This window comes from Mustelus asterias, chromosome 19, assembly GCF_964213995.1.
Source record: "Mustelus asterias chromosome 19, sMusAst1.hap1.1, whole genome shotgun sequence".
Classification (NCBI taxonomy): domain Eukaryota; kingdom Metazoa; phylum Chordata; class Chondrichthyes; order Carcharhiniformes; family Triakidae; genus Mustelus; species Mustelus asterias.
In genome coordinates this window covers 14,903,611-14,927,764 of record NC_135819.1, presented here as the reverse complement: position 1 = coordinate 14,927,764, position 24,154 = coordinate 14,903,611, and the positions used below count along the sequence as shown (strand labels likewise).

General features: G+C 48.9%; 1 protein-coding gene across 1 annotated transcript in view; it reads right to left on the bottom strand.

The window, feature by feature from the left end:
* Positions 1-239: 239 nt before the first annotated feature.
* Positions 240-24,154, bottom strand: part of LOC144507780 (tetratricopeptide repeat protein 39A) — a 76,706-nt gene continuing 52,791 nt past the window's right edge. The window contains exons 11-18 of the mRNA XM_078235063.1: positions 23,053-23,112; positions 20,913-21,074; positions 17,683-17,774; positions 12,596-12,716; positions 9,794-9,905; positions 4,388-4,502; positions 4,176-4,292; positions 240-362 (exon numbers count right to left, since the gene is read on the bottom strand). Of these exons, the coding sequence (XP_078091189.1) occupies positions 248-362; positions 4,176-4,292; positions 4,388-4,502; positions 9,794-9,905; positions 12,596-12,716; positions 17,683-17,774; positions 20,913-21,074; positions 23,053-23,112 (894 nt within the window). The 3' untranslated portion in view covers positions 240-247. The remainder of the gene's footprint in view (positions 363-4,175; positions 4,293-4,387; positions 4,503-9,793; positions 9,906-12,595; positions 12,717-17,682; positions 17,775-20,912; positions 21,075-23,052; positions 23,113-24,154) is intronic.

Here is a 24,154-nt window from a genome sequence, read left to right as displayed (position 1 = left end):
TCCCTGTCTGTATGAGTCTGAGACTTAGCCTGGGCAGACCAGCTTCCCTCAAGCTCTCGAATATCCCACCAAGTAAAAATTAATATCCCCCACCCCCGGACCCCCAGGTATTCTCTGGGGCGGAAGCATTTCCATTTATTTCTAACTCTGCTCCCACCAACCTCAAGCCACTTTTTACATCTGTTAAGTCCTCTGTTGTTTTTGGATCGGGTTTGCCCCCCTCCCCCCTCCCCCCTCCCCCCTCCCACTAAAGGGCGGTCACCTCAAACCCATTCTCGTCCTTTTCCGCCTTTAGTTTGGAAAGAGCGGCGTGTATTCGGAAAAGCGTCCTGGATTCCATGGAATAGTCCTTGTAGTTTTGCCTGAGAAAGAGAGAGAGAGAGAGCAATAGAGTTACAGGGAAAGCAGAACACGCCCTCCCACTAGTCAAACCCAGAAACATATTTATCCTTGATCCCCAATCAAAGGGTGGCATGGTGGCACAGTGGTTAGCACTGCTGCCTCATAGCCTCAGGGACCCGGGTTCGATTCCCGACTTGGGTCACTGTCTATGCGGAGTCTGCACGTTCTCCCCATGTCTGCATGGGTTTCCTCCGGGTGCTCCCACACTCCAAAGATGATGGAGATTAGGTGGATTGGCCATGCTAAATTGACCCTGGTGTCAGGGGGATTAGCAGGGTAAATATGCAGGGTTACGGGAATAGGGTCTGGGTGGGATTGTGGTCGGTGCAGGCTCGATGGGCCGAGTGGCCGCCTCCTGCATTGTAGGGATTCTATGATATCCAAAGATGTGTCGGTTAGGTGGATTGGCCATGGTAAATGCATGAGGTTATGGGGATAGGGCCTGGGTGGGATTGTGGTCAGTGAAGACTCAATGGGCTGAATGGCCTCCTCCTGCACTGCAAGGATTCTATGATTCTAACTCATACAGTCTTACAGTGCAGAAAAAGACCCTTCGGCCCATCGAGTCTGCACCGACAATAACTACCACTAAAGTCGTGCCAATCCCATTTTTCAGCACTTGTCCAATATCCTTGAAAGTTATGATATTCCAAGTGCTCATCCAAATATTTTTTAAAGGTTGTAAGGTTTCCGGCCTCCACTATCTTCCCAGGCAGCGCATTCCAGATTCCCACCACCCTCAGTGATTTTTCTTTTCTCAAATCCCCTCTGAATCTCCTGTCCCCTCACCCTAAAACTATGGCCCCTCGTGACTGACCCCTCAATCAAGGGGAACAGCTGCTCCCTATTCACCCTGTCCATAGCCCTCAGAATCTTAAACACCTCAATCATGTCCCCCCTCAGCCTTCTCCGCTCCAGAGAAAACAATCCCAGCCTATCCAGTCTCTCCTTATAGCTCCATCCCAGGCAGCATCCTGGTGAATCTCCTCTGTACCCACTCTGGTGCTATCACATCCTTCCTATAGTGAGGTGACCAGAACTGCACACAGTACTCCAGCTGTGGCCTAACCAACGCTCGATACAGCTCCAACATTACCCCTTGCTCTTATACTCTATACCCTGACTGATAAAAGCAAGTGTCCCTTATGCCTTCGTAACTGACCTATTCTGCTGCCTTCAGGGATCTGTCCAGTTTGAGAGCACAGTAAGAAGTCTCACAACACCAGGTGAAAGTCCAACAGGTTTATTTGGTAGCAAATACCATAAGCTTTCGGAGCGCTGCTCCTTCGTCAGATGGAGTGGTCTCTGTTCTCCAGCAGTGCACAGACACAGAAATCAAATTCTGTAACTTGGTTTCTGTGTCTGTGCACTGCTGGAGAACAGATTTCCACTCCATCTGACGAAGGAGCAGCGCTCCGAAAGCTTATGGTATTTGCTACCAAATAAACCTGTTGGACTTTCACCTGGTGTTGTGAGACTTCTTACTGTGCTTACCCCAGTCCAACGCCGGCATCTCCACAGTTTGAGAGTTCCCAGCCATGTCTCAGTGGGCAGGACTTTGGCCCTGTGAGTGAGAAGGTTGTAGGTTCAAACCCGACCCCATCGGCTCGAGGGCTAAAATCGGAAGCAGTTGCACCCAGTATAGGGAGTGCTGCACTGTCAGGTGAGTCACCTTTTGGATGAGAGGCTGAACCTAGGCCCCATCTGCCTGCTCAGATGGACATCTGATGACATTGCTTCAAAGACAAATTCTCCCCGTCAACGTCACTAGAAACGCATTTTTCTGGTCATCAGAGAAGAATAGAACCCCTACAGTGCAGGAGGAGGCCATTCAGCCCATCGAATCAGTACCGACAACAATCCCACCCAGGCATTATCCCCGTAACCCCACATATTTACCGTGCTAATCCCCCTGACATCCCCCTAAGACTAAGGAGCAATTTAGCTTGGCCAATCAACCTACCCTACACATCTTTCAGACTGTGGGAGGAAACCCACACAGACACGGGGAGAATGTGCAGACTCCACACAGACAGTGACCCAAGCTGGGAATCGAACCCGGGTCCCTGGCACTGTGAGGCAGCAGTGCTAACCACTGTGGCACCATGCTGCCCTAATTTTTTTTTAAAGTTTATTTATTAGTGTCACAAGTAGGCTTACATTAACACTGCAATGAAGTTACTGTGAAAATCCCCGAGTCGCCACATTCCGGTGCCTGTTCGGGTACGCTGAGGGAGAATTTAGCACGGCCAATGCACCCTAACCCGCACATCTTTGGACTGTGGGAGGAAACCGAAGCACCCGGAGGAAACCCACGCAGACACTGGGAGAATGTGCAGACTCCACACAGACAGCGACCCAAGCCGGGAATTGAACCCGGGTCCCTGGCGCTGTGAGGCAGCAGTGCTAACCACTGTGCCACCATGCCGTTCCTGGGAGCTTGCTGCGTGCAAAATTGGCTTGGACGTTTTAATGTCCTACTGAGTTTTTAGCATCAGGGTGCATTTGCTGTTCATGAATCTGCTTCAATTGGCCATAAATTCAGCAGCAAAAGGTGGAATGTTGGGATAGATTATCAAACAGCACCACCTAGTGTAAAACCATTTTAAATGCAATCATTGTCCTCATTTTATCCCTGTCCCTGCATTTGACCCTCCCCACTCTGTTGGGGTGTGTTTCCATGGATAAGTTATGGAAATGTCCATGGGACAGCACAGTGGTTAGCACTGCTGCCTCACAGTGCCAGGGACCCGGGTTCAATTCCGGCCTCGGGTCACTGTCTGTGTGGAGTCTGCACGTTCTCCCCGTGCCTGCGTGGGTTTCCTCCGGGTGCCCCGGTTTCCTCCACAGTCCAAAGATGTGCCGGTTAGGGTGCATTGGCCGTGCTAAATTGCTCCTTAGTGTCAAAAAGATGTGCAGGTTATCGACTATGATTATGAATGTTATGAAGTCATCGACTTCAGGAAGTGTAAAGGAGAACATGCCCCTGTCTACATCAACGGGGACAAAGTAGAAATGGTCGAGAGCTTCAGGTTTTTAGGTGTCCAGATCACCAACAACCTGTCCTGGTCCCCCCATGCCGACACTATAGTTAAGAAAGCCCACCAACGCCTCTACTTTCTCAGAACACTAAGGAAATTTGGCATGTCAGCTACGACTCTCACCAATGTTTACAGATTCACCATAGAAAGCATCCTTTCTGGTTGTGTCACAGCTTGGTATGGCTCCTGCTCTGCCAAAGGCCGCAAGGAACTACAAAGGGTCGTGAATGTAGCCCAATCCATCACGCAAACCAGCCTCCCATCCATTGACTCTGTCTACACTTCCCGCTGCCTCGGCAAAGCAGCCAGCATAATCAAGGACCCCACACACCCCGGACATTCTCTCTTCCACCTTCTTCCTTCGGGAAAAAGATACAAAAGTCTGAGGTCACGTACCAACCGTCTCAAGAACAGCTTCTTCCCTGCTGCTGTCAGACTTTAGAATGGACCTACCTCACACTAAGTTGATCTTTCTCTACACCCTAGCTATGACTGTAACACTACATTCTGCACTCTCTCCTTTCCTTCTCTATGAATGGTATGCTTTGTCCGTACAGCGCGCAAGAAACAATACTTTTCATTGTATGTTAATACATGTGTCAATAATCAAAATCAAAACAGACGCCGGAGTGTGGCGATTAGAGGATTTTCACAGCAATTTCATTGAGTGTTAATGTAAGCCTTACTTGTGACACTAATAAAATCAAAATAATTAAGGAAAAAAGTACTCACTTTGCTCGCCTCAACCATTTAATCGCTTCTTCCTTTCTCGCCTGTTGTATAAAAAGCAGACTGAGTTCCAGAAGTGCGTTTGGAATCAAGTAGTGATCATATTTAATGTTCTTCTCGCTGTCAACAAAGGGTTGGAAAGATTAGCCCCGTCGATGCGATTCTGTAGCTGCCGCGTTCACCCCCTCCTCCCCGAGACGCTTGCTTGTACTTACTTATGATAAATGTAGACAAAGCATTGTTCCGCTTCTAGAATCTTCCCCAAATGCCTCAGGCACAAGCCTTTCAAGAGTTTAACCACGCACTTGTCGTCAGTCAGGTATTCGTTGGCTGGGGGGAGTGGGGTAAGAACAGGCAATTAGTCTGGTGGAACGGGACCCAAAGCGAAAGCTGCAGAGGTGTGGACCGGGGGATCGTCATACACTGATCGCTCCCAGTGTTGACTCTCGCCCTTGACAGAGGGAGGTCAAGAGTCAAGCTGTGGGTCTGGAGTCACATGGAATCCGGGGATGAAAGGGTTGACATACAGAGGAGAGATTAAACAGTCTCAAAGTTTATTTATTAGCGTCACGAGTAGGTTTACACTAACACTGCGATGAAGTTATTGCGGTGGCACAGCGGTTATCACTGCTGCCTCACAGCGCCAGGGACCCGGGTTCCATTCCCGGCTTGGGTCACTGTCCGTGTGAAGTTTACACATTCTCCCCGTGTCTGTGTGGGTTTCCTCCTGTTTCCTCCCACAGTCCGAAAGACGTGCTGGTTAGGGTGCATTGGCCGTGCTAAATTCTCCCTCATTGTCCCCGAACAGGCGCCAGAGTGTGGCGATGAGAGGATTTTCGCAGTAACTTCATTGCAGTGTTAAGGTAAGCCTACTTGTGACACTAATAAATAAACTTTAAACTAAAAATCCCCTAGTCGCCACACTCCGGCGCCTGTTTGGGTACACTGAGGGAGAATTTAGCACGGCCAATGCACTCTAACCAGCACGTCTTTCGGACTGTGGGAGGAAATCGGAGCACCCGGAGGAAACCCACGCAGACACGGGGAGAACGTGCAGATTCCGCACAGACAGTGACCCAAGCCGGGAATCAAACCCAGGTCCCTGGCACTGTGAGACAGCAGTGCTAACCACTGTGCCACCATGCCAGCCTGTTTGTAATTGTACTTGCTGGAGTTTAGAAGGACGAGAGGGGATCTGATCGAGGTATATAAACTTTTAAAAGGCATTGATAAAGTAAATGTGGACCAAATGTTTCCCCTTGTGGGGCAATCTAGAACAAGAGGTCACAGGTATAGGTTGAGAGGCGGTAGATTTAAAACTGAGATGAGGAGGAACTACTTCTGGCAGAGGGTGGTGAATTTGTGGAACTCGCTGCCCCATAGCGCAGTGGAGTCTGAATCATTGAATGGTGTCAAGAAGGAGATAGATATATTTCTGATAATGAACGGGATAAGGGGATGTGGGCAAGAGGTGGGGAGGTGGATTTGAGACCAGGGAGAGATCAGCCATGATCTGATTGAATGGCGGAGCAGGCTCGAAGGGCTGAACTTGCCGAATTCCTATGTAGGCCAGACCAGGGTAAGGACAGCAGATTTCCTTCCCTAAAGGACATTAGTGAACCAGATGGGTTTTGAGGGCATCCTTTTCCCTTATTTGGAAAACATGAAACCAGGTAATATTAGCAGCCTGGAAGGTGCCCAGGTCCCGGGAAGACAATTCAGTCACGTTTAGCCCACAGCGGCACAGTTGGTCGTCCTCGGAATCCAAGGCTCGTGGAATTATAGAATCCCTACGAGTGCAGAAAGAGGCCTTTCGGCCCATCGATCCTGCATCGACCACAATCACATCCTATCCCCATAACCCCACATATTTACCCTGCTAATCTCCCTGACATTCCCCTAACACTTAAGGAGCAATTTAGCATGGCCAATCAACCCAACCAGCACATTTTTGGTTCAGGTCCCACTCTGAACTCTGGAGTATAAAATCTAGGCTGATTCTCCCAGTGCAGTGCTGAGGGAGTGCTGCACTGTCCGGAGTGCCATCTCTCAGGTGAGGCATTGAACAGAGGCCGTCTAAGGTGGGTGTGAAAGATGCCATGATTCTATATAGAACAGAGAAATCATTCTTTTTAATCACACTGAGCCTGGTTCCTCGAGCCATGATTTTAACCTGATTTCTGAAATGTACCTTGTATGCGCCAGAGTTGGGTTTCAACTTCTGTGGCAGTCAAAGAATCCCTGCAGTGCAGAAGGAGGCCATTTGGCCCATCGAGCCTGCACCAACAACAATCCCACGCAGGCCCTATCCCCATAACCCCATGCATTTACCCAAGCTAGTCCCCCTGACACTAAGGGAGAATTTAGCACGGCCAATCCACCTAACCCGCACATCTTTGGACTGTGGGAGGAAACCGGAGCAAACCCACGCAGACACGGGGAGAACGTGCAAACTCCACACAGACAGTGAGCCGAAGCCGGAATCGAACCCAGGTCCCTGACGCTGTGAGGCAGCAGTGCCAACCACTGTGTCACCCATAGTGTTCAAAGAATCTTTTGTGTGAAGCTCGCAATTGGCTTAGCTCTAAGCTGAAAAGCAATTCTTCATTGAAATGATTTTTGGAATATAAAGTGCGCTCTCACATTCCGCACATTGTTTTGTCCTGTCAAGGGATGTGGGCATCACTGGCTGGGCCAGCGTTTACTGCCCATCCCTAGTTGCCCTTGAATTGAGTGGCTTACTTGGCCATTTCAGAGGACAGTTAAGAGTCAACCGCATTGCTGTGGCTCTGGAGTCACACAGAAACAGAATCAAGAAACAGGAGGAGGCCATTCAGCCCTTCAAGCTGCTCCCCCATTCATTTTGATCATGGCTGATCATCAAATTCAATGTCCTGATCCCCCCCCCCCCTTCCCCCCATATCCCTTAATCACTTCAGCCCCAAGAGCTATATCTAATTCCTTCTTGAAATCACACAATGTTTTGGCCTCAACTACTTTCTGTGGTTGTGAATTCCACACATTCATGGTGGCACAGTGGTTCGCGCTGCTGCCTCACAGCGCCAGGGACCAGGGTTCAATTCCGACCTTGGGTCACTGTCTGTGCGGAGTCTGCACGTTCTCCCCGTGTCTGCGTGGGTTTCTTCCAGTTGCCTCCCACAGTCCAAAGATGTGCGGGTTAGGTTGATCATGCAGACACGGGGAGAACGTGCAGACTCCACACAGACAGTGACCCGAGCCAGGAATCGAACCCAGGTTCCTGGCGCTGTGAGGCAGCAGTGCTAACTACTGTGCCACCGTGCCGCCCTTGGATGATTAACTGCAGGGAAATGAGGCACAGTGGTTAGCACTGCTGCCTCACAATGCCAGGATCCAGGAGGGTTCAATTCCGGCTTGGGTCTGTGTGGAGTTGCACGTTCTCCCCATGTCCGCGTGGGTTTCCTCCGTGTGCTCCAGTTTCCTCCACAGTCCAAAGATGTGCGGGTTAGGTGGATTGGCCGTGCTAAATTGCCCCTTAGTGTCACGGGGACTAGCTAGGGTAAATGCATGGGGTTACAGGGATAGGGCCTGGGTGGGATTGTTGTCGGTGATGGTTCGTTGGGCCAAATGGCCTCCTTCTGCACTGTAGAGATTCTACAAAGGGAGAGTAGGACTAACTAGAATACTCTTCAAAAGCTCTGGCACAGACTCAATGGGCCGAATAACCTCCTTCACAATCCATGGTTGGAAGTTCAACCCCTGTTCTTGGTCCGCAGCACTGATCATTCAATATTAGAAGAATTCTATGAGGATTTTTCCCCTTGTGGGGAAGCTTAGAACAATGATAAGAGGTGTCCTTTTTAAAACAGGCTTCAGGTTTACCTGAAGGTAACAGTGAAGGTTTACCAGGCTGATCCCTGGGATGGCAGGTCTGTCACATGAGGAGAGACTAAGTCGGTTAGGATTATATTCACTGGAGTTTAGAAGAGTGAGAGGGGATCTCATAGAAACTTATAAAATTCTAACAGGATTAGACGGTGAAGATTCAGAAAGAATGTTCCTGAGGGTGGGGGAAGTCCAGAACTAGGGGGTCAGAGTTTGAGGATAAGAGGTAAACCTTTTAGGACTGAGGTGAGGAGAAATTTCTTCACCCAGAGGGTGTTGGAATTAACTACCACAGGAAGCAGTTGAGGCCAAAAAGTGCGAGGTGATTCACTTTGGAAGGAGTAACAGGAATACAGAGTACTGGGCTCATGGTAAGATACTTGGTAGCGTGGATGAGCAGAGAGATCTCGGTGTCCATGTGCATAGATCCCTGAAAGTTGGCACCCAGGTTGGTAGGGTTGTTAAGAAGGCGTACGGTGTGTTAGCTTTTATTGGTAGAGGGATTGAGTTTCGGAGCCATGAGGTCATGCTGCAACTGTACAAAACTCTGGTGCGGCCGCACTTGGAGTATTGCATACAGTTCTAGTCGCCGCATTATAGGAAGGATGTGGAAGTGTTGGAAAGGCTGCAGAGGAGATTTACCAGGATGTTGCCTGGTATGGTGGGAAGATTGTATGAGGAAAGGCTGAGGGGCTTGAGGTTGTTTTCATTAGAGAGAAGAAGGTTAAGAGGTGACTTAATAGAGGCATACAAGATGATCAGAGGATTAGATAGGGTAGATAGTGAGAGCATTTTTCCTCGGATGGTGATGGCTAACACGAGGGGACATAGCTTTAAATTGAGGGGTGAGAGATATAGGACAGATGTCAGAGGTTGGGTCTTTACTCAGAGAGTAGTAAGGGCGTGGAATGCCCTGCCTGCAGCAGTAGTGGACTCGTCAACATTAAGAGCATTCAAATGGTTATTGGATAAACATATGGATGATATTGGAATAGTGTAGATTAGAGGGGCTTTAGATTGGTTTCACTGGTCGGCGCAACATCGAGGGCCGAAGGGCCTGTACTGCGCTGTAATGTTCTATGTTCTAAAACATTGTGTGATTTCAAGAAATTAGATATAGCTCTTGGGGCTAAAGAGATCAAGGGATATGGGGGGGGGGGGGTGGAAGGGGGGAATCAGATGATCAGCCTTGATGAAAATAGATAGCGGAGCAGGCTCGAAGGGCCGAATGGCCTCCTCTTGCTTCTATGATTCTACGTTTCCATTTCCTCACCCAGAGGGTCGTTAGTCTTTGTAATTCTCCTCCCCAGGGAGTAGGGGAGGCTGTGGGTCACTCAGTACATTCAAAGGTGAGTTAGACAGATATTTGAACTACAAAAGGGAGTCAAAGGGTATGGAGTACAGGCAGGAAGGTGAAGTATAAGATCAGCCATGAATGGGAAGGAAGGTTCGAGGGGCTGAGTGGCCTAATCCTGCTATTATTTCTTACATCTTATGGACGTGGCACGGTTGGGCTTTCCACCAATGGCGGAGCCAGTCTCATGGGGCTGAATGGCCTACTCCATTAGCTGGGCCTTTATTCCATTTGGGATCTTGCTGTGCATATCTTGGCAGGCGCGCTTGCCAAAAATAAGAGAAAGTGCACCTCAAAAAATTCACCGAGTGTGAAACCCTTCCCAGCATCTTAGAGAGAGAGAGACAGACATAGCAAGGCGTTCAGTGTAAGGTGCCCCTTGGCGATTAGGTTAAATACATACATGCGGTCTGCTCCAGCACTGCCTCAGCTTCACTGATTGTTTGTAGCATCTCTTCCGTCAGCTCCCGCTGTTTACCAATGACTGCAAAGCCATTCCACATGTACATCATCTCCTATTTGCAGAGAGGGAGAGGGGCATTTGATAAAGAAAATCTACTGGTCAATTTCTAAGAGGCTTCTTGTCCCTGTAGTGTTCAATCATTCCGTGTTCGATTGAGTGTGTCTGATCTATGTTTGCTGTGCTTCATTGGTTAGGCCTGGGTGCGGATTCAGAGCAAAGCAAGCAGACGCCACAAAAGCTTCTGGCAACTAAGCTGTGAGCATGAGTGCCAACATTTTGTGGTTGCAAAGATATTCGAAAACCTTTGTAAACCTTTAAAAACTAGTGTCAACTATGCATTGCTCTGAAACAGAAACAGCTGGAAAATCTCAGCAGGTCTGACAGTATCTGTGGAGAGAGAATAGAATCAACGTTTCAGCTCTGACAAAGGGTCATCCAGACTCGAAACGTTGGCTCTATTCTCTCTCTCCACAGATGCTGTCAGACCTGCTGAGATTTTCCAGCATTTTCCGTTTTTGTTTCAGATTCCGACATTCGCAGAATTTCACTATTATCTTAAGACACGTATCCATCCGACAGTGAATCATAGAATCCCTACAGTGCAGAAGGAGGCCATTCGGCCCATCGAGTCTGCACCGACTCTCCGACAGAGGATCTTACCCAGGCCCTATCCCCATAATCACACACATTTATCCCATTAATCCACCTAACCTGCACATCTTTGGACACTAAGGGGCAATTTAGCATGGCCAATCCAGCTAACCTGCACATCTTTGGACACTAAGGGGCAATTTAGCATGGCCAATCCATCTAACCTGCACATCTTTGGACACTAAGGGGCAATTTAGCATGGCCAATCCATCTAACCTGCACATCTTTGGACACTAAGGGGCAATTTAGCATGGCCAATCCATCTAACCTGCACATCTTTGGACACTAAGGGGCAATTTAGCATGGCCAATCCATCTAACCTGCACATCTTTGGACACTAAGGGGCAATTTAGCATGGCCAATCCACCTAACTTGCACATCTTTGGACACTAAGGGGCAATTTAGCATGGCCAATCCATCTAACCTGCACATCTTTGGACACTAAGGGGCAATTTAGCATGGCCAATCCACCTAACCTCCACATCTTTGGACACTATGGGAGAATTTAGCATGGCCAATCCACCTAACCTCCACATCTTTGGACACTATGGGGCAATTTAGCATGGCCAATCCACCTAACCTCCACATCTTTGGACTGTGGGAGGAAACCGGAGCACGCGGAGGAAACCCACGCAGACAAGGGGAGAACGTGCAGACTCCACACAGACAGTGACCCAAACCGGGAATCGAACCCGGGTCTCTGGCACTGTGAGGCAGCAGTGCTAACCACTGGGCCACCGTGCCGCCCCCTAATGGTCACTGGGAGAGGACGACAATGCTCAATCTCGCCACAGCTGCACGCCTCTGACAGGATTAGACTGATGGCTCAGGCTGGATGGTGAACCAATCCTTGGTGCTCGGAGCCGCAGCTGAGAAATCCCACTGACAGAACGGAGCTGACTCACACCCACCGTCCTCCTCCCCTCCCAATCCTCACTTTGTCGAAGTGAAGCCTGGCCGCACCGTTCCCCAGTTCTCGCCGCCTACAAAACTGGGAGGTTGACTCGCGAACCGCCTTCTGAAATGGCCGAGCGAGCCACTCGGGGAGTGAGATGGCTCACGGCATTGACTGGTTCAGGTCACCTCAGAGGGAGCAGTATACAGGGTTACTCAACGCAAGGCGTTCTTCGATGGGAGTAAAGGATTAAAACCGAGTGAAGGACTCAACCCAGGCACCAGGATGGGACCACCCAGCCTGGTCGACCCTGCAAAGGTCTGCCACAGGAAAATCTGGGGACTGGTGCCAAAACTGGGAGAGCAGACCTGGAGATAAGTCCAGCAACAGCCAGAAATAGTCAACTCGCTGTGAGGCCCTAACTATGTTAGCGCAAAGAGCAAAGAACAGTCCAGCGAAGGAACAGGCCCTTCAGCCCTCCAAGCCCATGCCGATCATGATGCCCTAACTAAACTAAAAAAAAATGCTTCTGCCCTCCCTCAGTCACTATTCCTCCCCTATTCATCCACCCATCCAGATGCCTCTTAAGTGTTGCTAATGTGCCTGCTTCCACTACTTCCTCTGGCAGCGCATTCTAGGCATCCACCATTCACTGCGTGAAAATCTTCCTCCGCACATCTCCCTTAAACTTAGGGGTGTGGGTTCCACACAAAAAGGAAATGTGCGGTTTGCACACGTGGATTCAAAGTAGCATACAACAGGTTTATTGGAGAGCTGCTCTTTCTGCTCCCCACAGAGTGCGAGACTGAAAGTAAAACAGCAGCCTCTTCCAGCTCCCTAATGACATCACCATCAAATCACGTGAACAGTTCTTGAAGCAATCTGCAACCCTTTTAAATATATAACACTCAACAAATCGTACTTTACAACCAGTGTCCCAGCTGGCTCCATCACATCCCACACACAAATAGAAAAATACTTTAGCCTCTCCCAGTCTTCCTCTGTTCCGACTGTCAACACAGTCTCAGCCTGATCTAAAGCACTTGCTCCCCTATCCTGTTCTTTCCTCCGGACTTTTTAAATCTAGAATGTGACAGACGGAGGCTTTTCTATTGCAAAGTGGCCTCTTTATAAGCAAACCTCCTTATTTAGGCCATAGTCACTGCAGGATTACGGAGGATTTATGTGGAACTTACTAGTGCTGGCACAGGCAGCCTCACGGCATCGTTGGATTTGTACCTCCTGGCTTTTCTTATGGCAAACTTCTCAGTGGGAGGAGACTTTCCTGCTATCTTCTGTTTCAGCAGGGGGACTTGTCTACAAGAGAGCAAGAAAAACAGATTGAGAGCAGTTCTCAGTTAAAAAAATAACATAGATATTTAGATTAGATTTTGATGAACAACAAACATGCATTTACTACTGTCTATACTCACTGTGCATTTGGTTTTAAACCAGGTAATAGTAACATGAATATCACTGAAAAGAGACATGCTGTCGAAACTTTTCATCTGCAACTCATCAGGCCAAACACAAGAATACCAAATTTCAAATAATCACAATTTATATTATCGGAGAAAATTGTGCTGGTTGGTTGACAAGTCAACTATAATTGGCCAGGATTTTGCCACGGAGAAAGCATAGGGAGGCGATGGCCTAGTGGTATTATTGCTAGACTATTAATCCAGAAACTCAGCTAATGTTCTGGGGACCCAGGTTCGAATCCCGCCATGGCAGATGGTGGAATTTGAATTCAATAAAAACAAATATTTGGAATTAAGAATCTACTGATGACCATGAAACCATTGTCGATTATCAGAAAAACTCATCTGGTTCACTAATGTCCTTTAGCGAAGGAAATCTGCCGTCCTTACCAGGTCTGACCGACACGTTATTCCAGAGCCAAAGCAATGTGGTTGACTCTCAAGTGCCCTCGTGGCAACTAGGGATGGGCAATAAATGCTGGCCAGCTATGTCCCACGAACGAATAAAAAAAAGTTTAATTATTAGTCACAGAAAGGCTTACATTAACAGTGCAATGAAGTTTCTGTGAAAATCCCCTAGTCGCCACACTCCGGCGCCTGTTCAGGTTACACTGAGGGAGAATTTAGCACGGCCAATACACCCTAACCAGCACGTCTTTCAGACTGTAGGAGGAAACCGGAGGAAAGCCACGCAGACACGGGGAGAACGTGCAGACTCCGCACCGGCAGCGACCCAAGCCGGGAATCGAACCTGGGTCCCTGACGCTGTGAAGCAGCAGTGCTAACCACTGTAGGTGAGGAACTATCGGTTCCCCAAGGTCCGAGCTAATTTTGTTTGTAGCGACTGGCTCTCTCGATATGGATGTACATTACTTCCAGCAAGTGTAAATAAGTCACGTTACAATTGAATATCTTAAAATTGGAAGCTATGAACGCACTCGGAAGTGTTTGCTGATGATAGCATAACGTTTGGGACTATTTGCGACTTCTCCTATGATGAAACAGTTCATGTCCAAATGCAGCAAGATCTGGACACTACCCAGGCTTGGGCTAAATGGTAAATAGCATTTACACCGCGGAAGTGCCAGGCAAGCAGCAATTGCCCTTGACATTCGATTACATTACCATTGCTGAATCCACCACTATCAACATCCTGGGGGTTACCATTGACCAGAAAGTGAACTGGATCCAGCCATATAAATCTGTGGCTACAAGAGCAGGTCAGAGGCTAGGAATTGTGTGGCGGGTAACTCCCGCCCTGACTCCCCAAAGCCTGTCCACCATCTACAAGGCACAAGTCAGCAGTGTGGTGGGATACTCTCCACTTGTCTGTGTAACACTCAAAACTCGGCACCATCCAGGACAAAGCAACTTTCTTGATTGGCACCACATCCACAAACATCCACTCCCTCCACCACCGACGCTCAGTAGCAGCAGTGTGTACCATCTACAAGATGCACTGCAGCAACCTCACCAAGGCTCCTTAGGCAGCACCTTCCAAACCCACTACCATCTAGAAGGACAGAAGGCAGCAGATACCACGTGGAGTGTTCCCCTCTGTGTCACGCACCATCCTGACTTGGAAATATATCGCCATTCCTTCACTGTCGCTGGGTCAAAATCCTGGGACTCCATCTCCAACAGCACTGTGGGTGTACCTATAACTCAGGAACTGCAACGTTTCAAGAAGGCAGCTCACCATCACCTTCTCAAGGGGCAATTAGGAATGGGCAACAAATGCTGGCCTAGCCAGCGGCACCCACATCCCATAAATGAATAATAGAAAACTCAGGATTATTCAGCAAGTGCTGCTCAATCAGGGGATCGCATGCAAGAATAGACATTTTACAGATGCGCCATAGAAAGCATCCTTTCCGTATGTATCACAGCTTGGTATGGCCCCTGCTCTGACCAACGCCACAAGAAACTACAAAGGGTCGTGAACATAGCCCAGTCCATCACGCAAACCAGCCTCCCATCCATTGACTCTGTCTACACTTCCCTCTGCCTCGGCAAAGCAGCCAGCATAATCAAGGACCCCACACACCCCGGACAGTCTCTCTTCCACCTTCTTCCGTCAGGAAAAAGAGACAAAAGTCTGAGGTCACGTACCAACCGACTCAAGAACAGCTTCTTCCCTGCTGCCGTCAGACATTTGAATGGACCTACTTTGCATCAAGTTGATCTTTCTCTACACCCTAGCTATAACTGTAACACCACATTCTGCACCCTCTCCCTTCCTTCTCTATGAACGGTATGCTTTGTCTGTATACTATATACTAATCTATGTGGCAATAATAAATCAAATCATTTTGTTCTGGGTTTTACAAGTACGGTTGGGTTGAGTACAGTCTGTATTCTGCCTCCAATCCTCAGTCTCGCCTTTCAGCAGTGATTATTTATAGGAATGTGGCATTGGAGACACATATACAACACCAAGGTCCATCTCACTGGCATTCTGCCATCCTAATGGTGGCATTATACAATAATAGACGTGTTGTTGAAGCATACCAATCAATTAGTCCACAACAGACCCAGGCTTGACTTTCAGACACAGTTTTGGGAACATTGATCCAAAGTCGTCCTTTTTTCCGGCTATATTTACCGCAAGTCTTGTCTCAAATTAAGCACATGCCATATTCTGGTATTTTCAGAAATAAATCTAATTTCTAAGGTGACACAGTGGTTAGCACTGCTGCCTCACAGTGCCAGGGACCCAGCTTTGAAACATTTAAAAAAATTATCTAAGGTACTGAGGCAAAGCAGGTTGATTACCCCAAGGGCAGCCAGGTCGGCTGCAATGATTTCCTGAGTGTTACCAGACGATGCATGAATGTTACATCCACTCAGTTCACCAAAGCACGCCTTGTACTGAATCACACTGCATACTTCTCCAGCGAGGTGGGACTGGATCTGAATCGGTCACTGTACCGAACAACTTGCCTGGATCAACTTTTTCATTCATGGCACATGGGCATCGTTGGCTGGGCCAGCATTTATTGCCCATCCCTAGTTGCCCAAGGGCAGATGAGAGTCAACCACATTGCTGTAGTTCTGGAGTCACATGTAGGCCAGACCGGGTAAGGACGGCAGATTTCCTTCCCTAAAGGGCATCAGTGAACCAGATGGGTTTTTCCGACAACGGTTTCAAGGTCGTCAGTAGATTCTTAATTCCAGATTTTTAAAATTGAATTCAAATTCCACCATCCGCCGTGGCGGGATTCGAACCTGGGTCCCCAGAACATTAGATCCTTGATTGAAGAATTGGAATGAGAATGACTGCAGCAGAGGAAGGAGATACGTAGAGTGGCCATGTTCCAGAAAATATGGGGCGGACCAGTGGGAAATGACAGAAATGGTGCCCTCCCTCACTGGCGAATGGAATGTTGGCATTTATAGCTAAAGGAATAGAATATAAAGGTAAGCAAATATTGTTGCAACTATACAAGGCATTGGGGAGGCCGCACCTGGAGTATTATGCACAGTTTTGGTCCCCTTATTTGATTTGATTTATTATTGTCACGTGTATTAACCTACAGTGAAAAGTATTGTTTCCTGCGCACTATACAGACAAAGCATACCGTTCATAGAGAAGGAAAGAAGAGAATGCAGAATGTAGTGTTACAGTCATGGCTAGGGTGTAGAGAAAGATCAACTTAATGCAAGGTAGGTCCATTCAAAAGTCTGACAGCAGCAGGGAAGAAGCTGTTCTCGAGTCGGTGACCTCAGACTTTTGTATCTCTTTCCCAACAGAAGAAGGTGGAAGAGAGAATGTCCAGGGTGCGTGGGGTCCCAAATTATGCTGGCTGCTTTGCCGAGGCAGCGGGAAGTGTAGACAGAGTCTGGTTTGCGTGATGGATTGGGCTACATTCACGACCTTTTGTAGTTCTTTGCGGTCTTGGGCAGAGCAGGAGTCATACCAAGCTGTGATAGAACCAGAAGGAATGCTTTCTGGAGCATCTGTAAAAGTTGGAGAGAGTCATAGTTGACATGCCAAATTTCCTTAGTCTTCTGAGAAAGTAGAGGCATTGGTGGGCTTTCTTAACTATAGTGTCAGCACGGAGGGACCAGGACAGGTTGTTGATGATCTGGACACCTAGAAACTTGAAGCTCTCGGCCATTTCTACTTAGCCCCCATTGATGTAGACAGGGGAATGTTCTCCTCTACGCTTCCTGAAGTCGATGACAATCTCCTTCGTTTTGTTGACATTGAGGGAGAGATTATTGTTGCCGCACCAGTTCACCAGATTCTCTATCTCATTCCTGTACTCTGTCTCGTCATTGTTTGAGAGGGGGGTGCTGCCGCTGTCAATGGGGCTCCCCATTGTATGCACCCCCTGCCACTGGGAAACCCGTCTCGGGAGGTTCGGTTTAAGCGGGACTGGAAAATCCCACTGGAGGATCCCGCCGGCGGGAACAGCTAGAAAATTCCAACCCATTTGTTTCCAAGGCAGGGTACCAACAATCGTTCTTCCCACGGACAATCCCACAGTGGAACAAGCCACCAATGGAAGCAGTCATGGCCCCAATCACTGGAAATCTCCAAGGCTTGTCTTTAGATTTTATCCTCAGGGCGTCCACCTCAGCAGGTCACGCCGGGCCTTCCCAGCACTGCCCACATCATTGTTGGTTGAATATGGACATTACTCTGTGGTACCGACACAGATAATGCAGGAGGAGGATTATGTAAATGGGGGTGTGAAAAGTTGTTGGGGAGTGGCGGGGGGGGGGGGGGGGGGGGGGGGGAGTCCTCACTCGCTCAGCGGAATTGGGAAGAAATATCCTTAAGGACTTTGACCCACCTGAAGAGTTCGACTTCATTGTCTCCGAAGGGTTTAGATTCATGTGCAGGCAACATGCTCAGATACGCTGCTTTCATGTAGACATACATAGCCTGAAGAACAAGAGAAGAAACCAGGTTAACTGCAATTCGTTGACGGTCAAGATTTTCCGGATCTTTCTGGGAAAAGCCGCTAACTAAATGGCTCAACAAACGCACAATCTTTTCTCTTTGTACCTTCCGCTCATCATAATTAAGATCTCAAACTAAATTTGCCCTGTGTAGATGTTTCTAGAAGTTCCAAGTTGGGTTTGGAAGTCATAGAGGTTTACAGCATGGAAACAGGCCCTTCGGCCCAACTTGTCCATGCTGCCCTTTTTTTTTAAAGCCCCTAAGCTAGGAAGTATTGGGTTTGTGAACATTGTTGAGACAAACATGAGAGGAACATCATGATGATGTGTCAAAACCACACAGCACAACTGGTGAAACTTAAATTCCATTGGTCAATGAAATTTGGAATTGTAAGCGAGCCTCAGTAAGAGAGTCATACTGCGTATAAAAGGCCCTCCGGCCCATCGAATCTGCACCAACAATAACTAAAGTTGCGCTAATCCCATTTTATCATCGAATCCCTACAGTGCAGAAGGAGGCCATTTGGCCCATCGAGCCTGCACCGAGCACAATCCCACCTAGGCCCTATCCCCGTAACCCCACATCGTTACCCTCCTAATCACCCTGACACTAAGGAGCAATTTTATCATGGCCAATCAACCTAACCCGCACATTTGTGGAGGAAACCAGAGCACCCGGAGGAAACACACGCAGACAATGTGCAAACTCTGCACAGACAGTGTTCCGAGCCAGGAATCGAACCTGGGTCCCTGGCGCTGTGAGGCAGCGGTGCTAACCCCTGTGCCGCACTTGTCCCAGATCCTCGAAAGTTATGATGTTTCAAGTGCTCATCCAAATATTTTTTAAAGGTTGTAAGGTTTCCGGCCTCCACTACCTTCCCAGGCAGCGCATTCCAGATTCCCTCCACCCTCTGAGCGAGAAGGTTTTTCTCAAATTCTCTCTCAATTTCCTGCCCCCCACTCTAAAACTACACCCCCTCGTGATTGACCCCTCAACCAAGGGGAACAGCTGCTCCCCACTCACTCTGTCCATACCCCTCAGAACCTTATACACCTCAATCATGTCCCCTCCCAGCTTTCTCTGCTCTAAAGAAAATAATCCCAGCCTATCCAGTCTCTCCTTGTAGCTCAAATGCTCCATCCCAGGCAACATCCTGGTGAATCTCTTCTGTACCCCCTCTAGTGCAATCACATCCTTCCTATAGTGAGATGGCCAGAACTGTATACAGTACTCCAGCTGTGGCCTAACTAATGTTCTGTACAACTCTAACATAACCTCCTCACTCTTGTACTCAATACCATGACTGATAAAAACAAGTATCCCATATTCCTTCTCAACTATCTTATTCACCCGTTCTTCCGCCTTCAGGGATCTGTGAATAAGTACACCAAGATCCATCTGAGTTTCCTAATATCCTGCCATTTATTAAGTACTCCCTTGTCTTGTTACTTGTTCCAAAGTGAATCACCTCACACTTACCAGGATGAAAGGCAATGTAAGAACATAAGAAATAGGAGCAGGAGTAGGCCATCTAGCCCCTCGAGCCTGCCCCGCCATTCAATAAGATCATGGCTGATCTGAAGTGGATCAGTTCCACTTACCCGCCTGATCCCTATAACCCCTAATTCCCTTACCGATCAGGAATCCATCTATCCGTGATTTAAACATGTTCAACGGAGGTAGCCTCCACCACTTCAGTGGGCAGAGAATTCCAGAGATTCACCACCCTCTGAGAGGTCACTCAGTGTGTCACTGCTCTGCCCATCTGACCATCCCATCTATATCTTCCTGTAACCTACGACCTTCTTTGGTAACCAACTATCAGATTGTCATTAAAAACCCATCTGGTTCACTAATGTCCCTTTAGGGAAGGAAATCTGTCGTCCTTACCCGGTCTGGCCTACATGCGACTCCAGAGCAATGTGGTTGACTCTTAACTGCCCCCTGAAATGGCCTAGCAAGACCCTTAGCTGTACCAGACCGCTACAGAAAAGTCAATAAAAGGGGACTGAAGGGATTGATTTAATGTATAGAATCATAGAATCCCTACAGCGCAGAAGGAGGTCATTTGGCCCATCAAGGCTACACCAACAACAATCCCACCCAGACCCTATCCCCGTAACCTAAAGGGTGTCTCGAGCCTTTAGAACCGAGATGAGGAGGAATTTCTTCAGCCAGAGAGTGGTGAATCTGTGGAACTCTTTGCCGCAGAAGGCTGTGGAGGCCAGGTCATTGAGCGTATTTAAGACATAGATAGATAGGTTCTTGACTGGTATGGGGATCAAGGTCACGGGGAAAAGGTGCAAGAATGGGGTTGAGAAATTTATCAGCCATGATTGAATGGCAGAGTAGATTCAATGGGCTGAATGGCCTAATTCTGCTCCTATATCTTATGGGCTTCTCCCTGTGTCTGCGTGGGTTTCCTCCGGGTGCTCCGGTTTCCGTCCACAATCCAAAGATGTGCGGGTTAGGTGGATTGACCATGCTAAATTGCCCCTTAGTGTCAAGGGGACTAGCTAGGGTAAATACATGGGATTACAGGTATAGGGCCTGGGTGGGACTGTTGTCGGTGCAGGCTCGATGGGCCAAATGGCCTCCTTCTGCACTGTCGGGATTCTCTCATTCAATAAAGGATTTATCTTCTTATGAAGGATTAAGATTGATTGGCTTCCAGTCTGGTTTAATGGATTCCGAGTTGGCTGACAAGCCCACTGTTAAAATATTGGGACTTATTAGTGGGATTATCTTACATGCATTACCTTTGGTCCTGGTCTCCCCCAATGTGGAAACACTTTCTCTACTTCCACTCATACACGGGAATCATAGCGGGTGGGGGGAGGGAGGGCTTGTGGAATCATGCAACTGTCCGTTGACCTCGGGCGGGATTTTCCAGGTGAGCTTGGCCGGAAAATCCCGCCCATAGTTTTAAAGGCTCATTAAAACCCAGAGCTCCTGATGTGGAGAATCTCTGTTGCATCGTTCATTGGTGTGGGGTGTTCCTGGGGGGGGGGGGTCAGTCTTTAAACACTAACTCTTTAAGTCGTCACCACTCTCCCCCACCCGATCAGCCCCGCACTTCCCCCACGCATCCCCCAGCCGTCCACCACTCCAGTCCCTCACCTTCGACCAGCGGTTCTCTTTGCTGAGGAGGTCAGCGTAAAAGTAGGCCACTTTCCACAGCTGCTTATAGGTGAAGCACCACATCAGCTCCCAGTAGCACATGTGGTGGAACTGCTTCCAGGCCTGCTGTGCCGCGCAGCCTTCCTCGAACCTTCCAATCGCCTACAGCAAACACACACACAGTACAAGTTACTGTAACATACAGGGCTGCCTTCAGGTACAGTCTGGGCGGCACGCATGGCAGAGCAGACTCGATGGGCCGAGCGGCCTAACTCTGCTCCACAGCGGCACCTTGGAATTTTCATTGCTCTACCAGTACTGAAAAGGTGGTGGCGTAGTGGTATTGTCACTGCACTTGTAATCCAGAGACACAGGGTAGTGCTCTGGGGACCCGGGTTCAAATCCCACCATGGCAGGTGGGAAAATTTGAATTCAATATCAATCTGGAGTTTGAGGTGGCATGGGTTGTTAGCACTGCTGCCTCACAGCGCCAGGGGACCCGGGTTCGATTCCGGCCTCGGGTCGCTGTCTGTGCGGAGTCTGCACGTTCTCTCCGTGGGTTTCCTCCAGGCGCTCCGGTTTCCTCCCGCAGTCCAAAGGTGTGAAACTTAGGTGGATTGGCCGTGCTAAATTGCCCCTTAGTGCCAGGGGGACTAACAAGGTAAATATGTGAGGTTATGGAGAGAATTATTAATAAGGGGATCGGGGGAAAAGGCAGGAGAATGGGGATGAGAAAAATATCAGCCACGATTGAATGGCGGAGCAGACTCGATGGGCCGAGTGGCCTAATGCTGCCATTATGTCTTATGGATAGGGCCTGGGTGGAATGTTGTCAGTGCAGACTCAATGGGCCGAATGGCCTCCTTCTGCACTGTAAGGATTCTATGAAAAGGGGGGAAGACAGTGATGCACTATCAATCGAGCAAAGACTAGTTTGTATGCAAGAACAAATAGGCTTTTATTAGCAAAAGACTTGGAGCACACCCATGCCGATGAACTGGTCCAGACTGAGGCAGGCGGGTGGGGAGCAGTTGCCTTAATACCTGGACGAGGGGGGCGGGGGGGGGGGGGGGGGGGGGGGGGGGCGGGGAGGAGTCTCGGGTAGGGCCGGCAGGGATGTGTCCAGGCATGTCACATATACAGGTAATAAGCCAACAGTGGGTTACCACAGACAGGATCAAGCTATTTGTGATCCAATGAATGCCCGAGTAGGTTTGAAGGGCCAAATGGCCTCCTCCTGCTCCTATTTCCTATGATACTCTGTTTTAGAAAGGGAACATGATAAGTGTTTATGTAGCACAACTTCTTGCGGTATTACATCTCAAGGTGTTTCACAGGGCTGTTCACAAACAAAGGCTGATACCAAGCTACATTAGCAGATATCTAGGAAAGGCAGTTTGGACCCAGCAAGCTCCCACAAACAAGGTGCCAATGACCAGAGTATGTGTTTTTGCAGTGTTGATTACTGGATAAATACTGGCCAGGACACCAGGGATAACTCCCCTGCCCTTCTGTGCAAAGTGTTCCTTTAAGCCCACCGGGATCTTGGTTTAATATCCAAACAATGGGCACCTCTGACAGGGCCGCACTCCCTCCAGTGCCGTGCCAGAGCATCAGCCTGGATCTGTTCGTGTTCGTGTCACTGGAAGTGGAACTCAAACCCCCACAACCTCCTGACCTGGAGGCAAGAGAGATACGCGCTGAACCGCAGTTGACCTGAGACAAAAGAAGGGCACTTGTCCCCAACAACAGACAGCCATTGGCTCCGTCTACACTTCCCGCTGCCTCGGAAAAGCAGCCGGCATAATCAAGGACCCCACACACCCCGGACATTCTCTCTTCCACCTTCTTCCGTCAGGAAAAAGATACAGAAGTCCGAGGTCACGTACCAACCAACTCAAGAACAGATTCTTCCCTGCTGCAGTCAGACTTTTGAATGGACCTACCTCGCACTAAAGTTGATCTTTCTCTACACCCTGGCTATGACTGTAACACTACACTCTGCACTCTCTCCTTTCCTTCTCTATGAACGGTATGCTTTGTCTGTATCGCGTGCAGGAAACAATACTTTTCACTGTATCCCAATACATGTGACCACAATAAATCAAATCAAAATCAACCCTGTGGGCATGTTCCTTACCTCATCAAGGTTCCCTTTGATTTCTTCAATTCTCCCTGAAAAGAACAGGAAGATTGCGCCCTGCGGGAAAAGAAAGCAACAGGATCAGCCACAGAGGCGCCAAGTCTGATTGGCCGCATTCCTGGACGGCGCATCACATGACCTCCTGTCTCCAACTGCCCCACCCAGTCAAGCAGCCACCCCAATCATCGGTTTAATCATCCAATCAGGGGCGACCTCATTGAGGTGTTCAAGATTATGGGAGGCATGGACAGAGTGGATTGGGAGCCATTGTTCTCCTTAATTGAAGGGTCAGTTATGAAGGGACACAAGTTAAAAGTGAGGGGTGGGAGGTTTAGGGGGGATGTGAGGAAAAACATTTTTACCCAGGGGATGGGGATGGTCTGGAATGCGCTGCCTGGGAGGGTGGTGGAGGCGGGATGCCTCGCATCCTTTAAAAAGTACCTGGATGAGCACTTGGCACATCATAACATTCAAGACTATGGTCCAAGGGCAGCACGGTGGCACAGTGGTTAGCACTGCTGCCTCACAGCGCCAGGGACCTGGATTCGATTCCTGGCTCGGGTCACTGTCTGTGTGGAGTTTGCACGTTCTCCTTGTGTCTGCGTGGGTTTCCTCCGGGTGCTCCGGTTTGCTCCCACAGTCCGAAAGACGTGCTGGTTAGGGGGATTGGCCGTGCTAAATTCTCCCTCGGTGTACCCGAACAGGCGCCGGAGTGTGGCGGCTAGGGGAATTTCACAGTAAATTCATTGCAGTGTCAATGTAAGCCTAACTACTGACGAATAAATAAACTTTTAAAGTGCTGGCAAGTGGAATTATGTGGGCAGGTCAGGGCAGACTCGATGGGCCAAAGGACCTCTTCTGCACTGTAATATTCTGTGATTCTGTAATCCACAAAAGCCAAAGGAAACACTTTTTTTTTTAATTGCCTTTTTGAACCTTCCCTGTGGTTCCTCGCACATCTGTCCAGGAAACTCAAGGACAACCCCGGGGAAAACTGCAACTCGCTTCCAGCAAATTGCCATGGCGCACAGGTGGAGACAGGACAAGGTTCGGCTGCGAGGCCTTCCACCCTCGTAGGTGAAGGGGTGGGCTTGGAGGG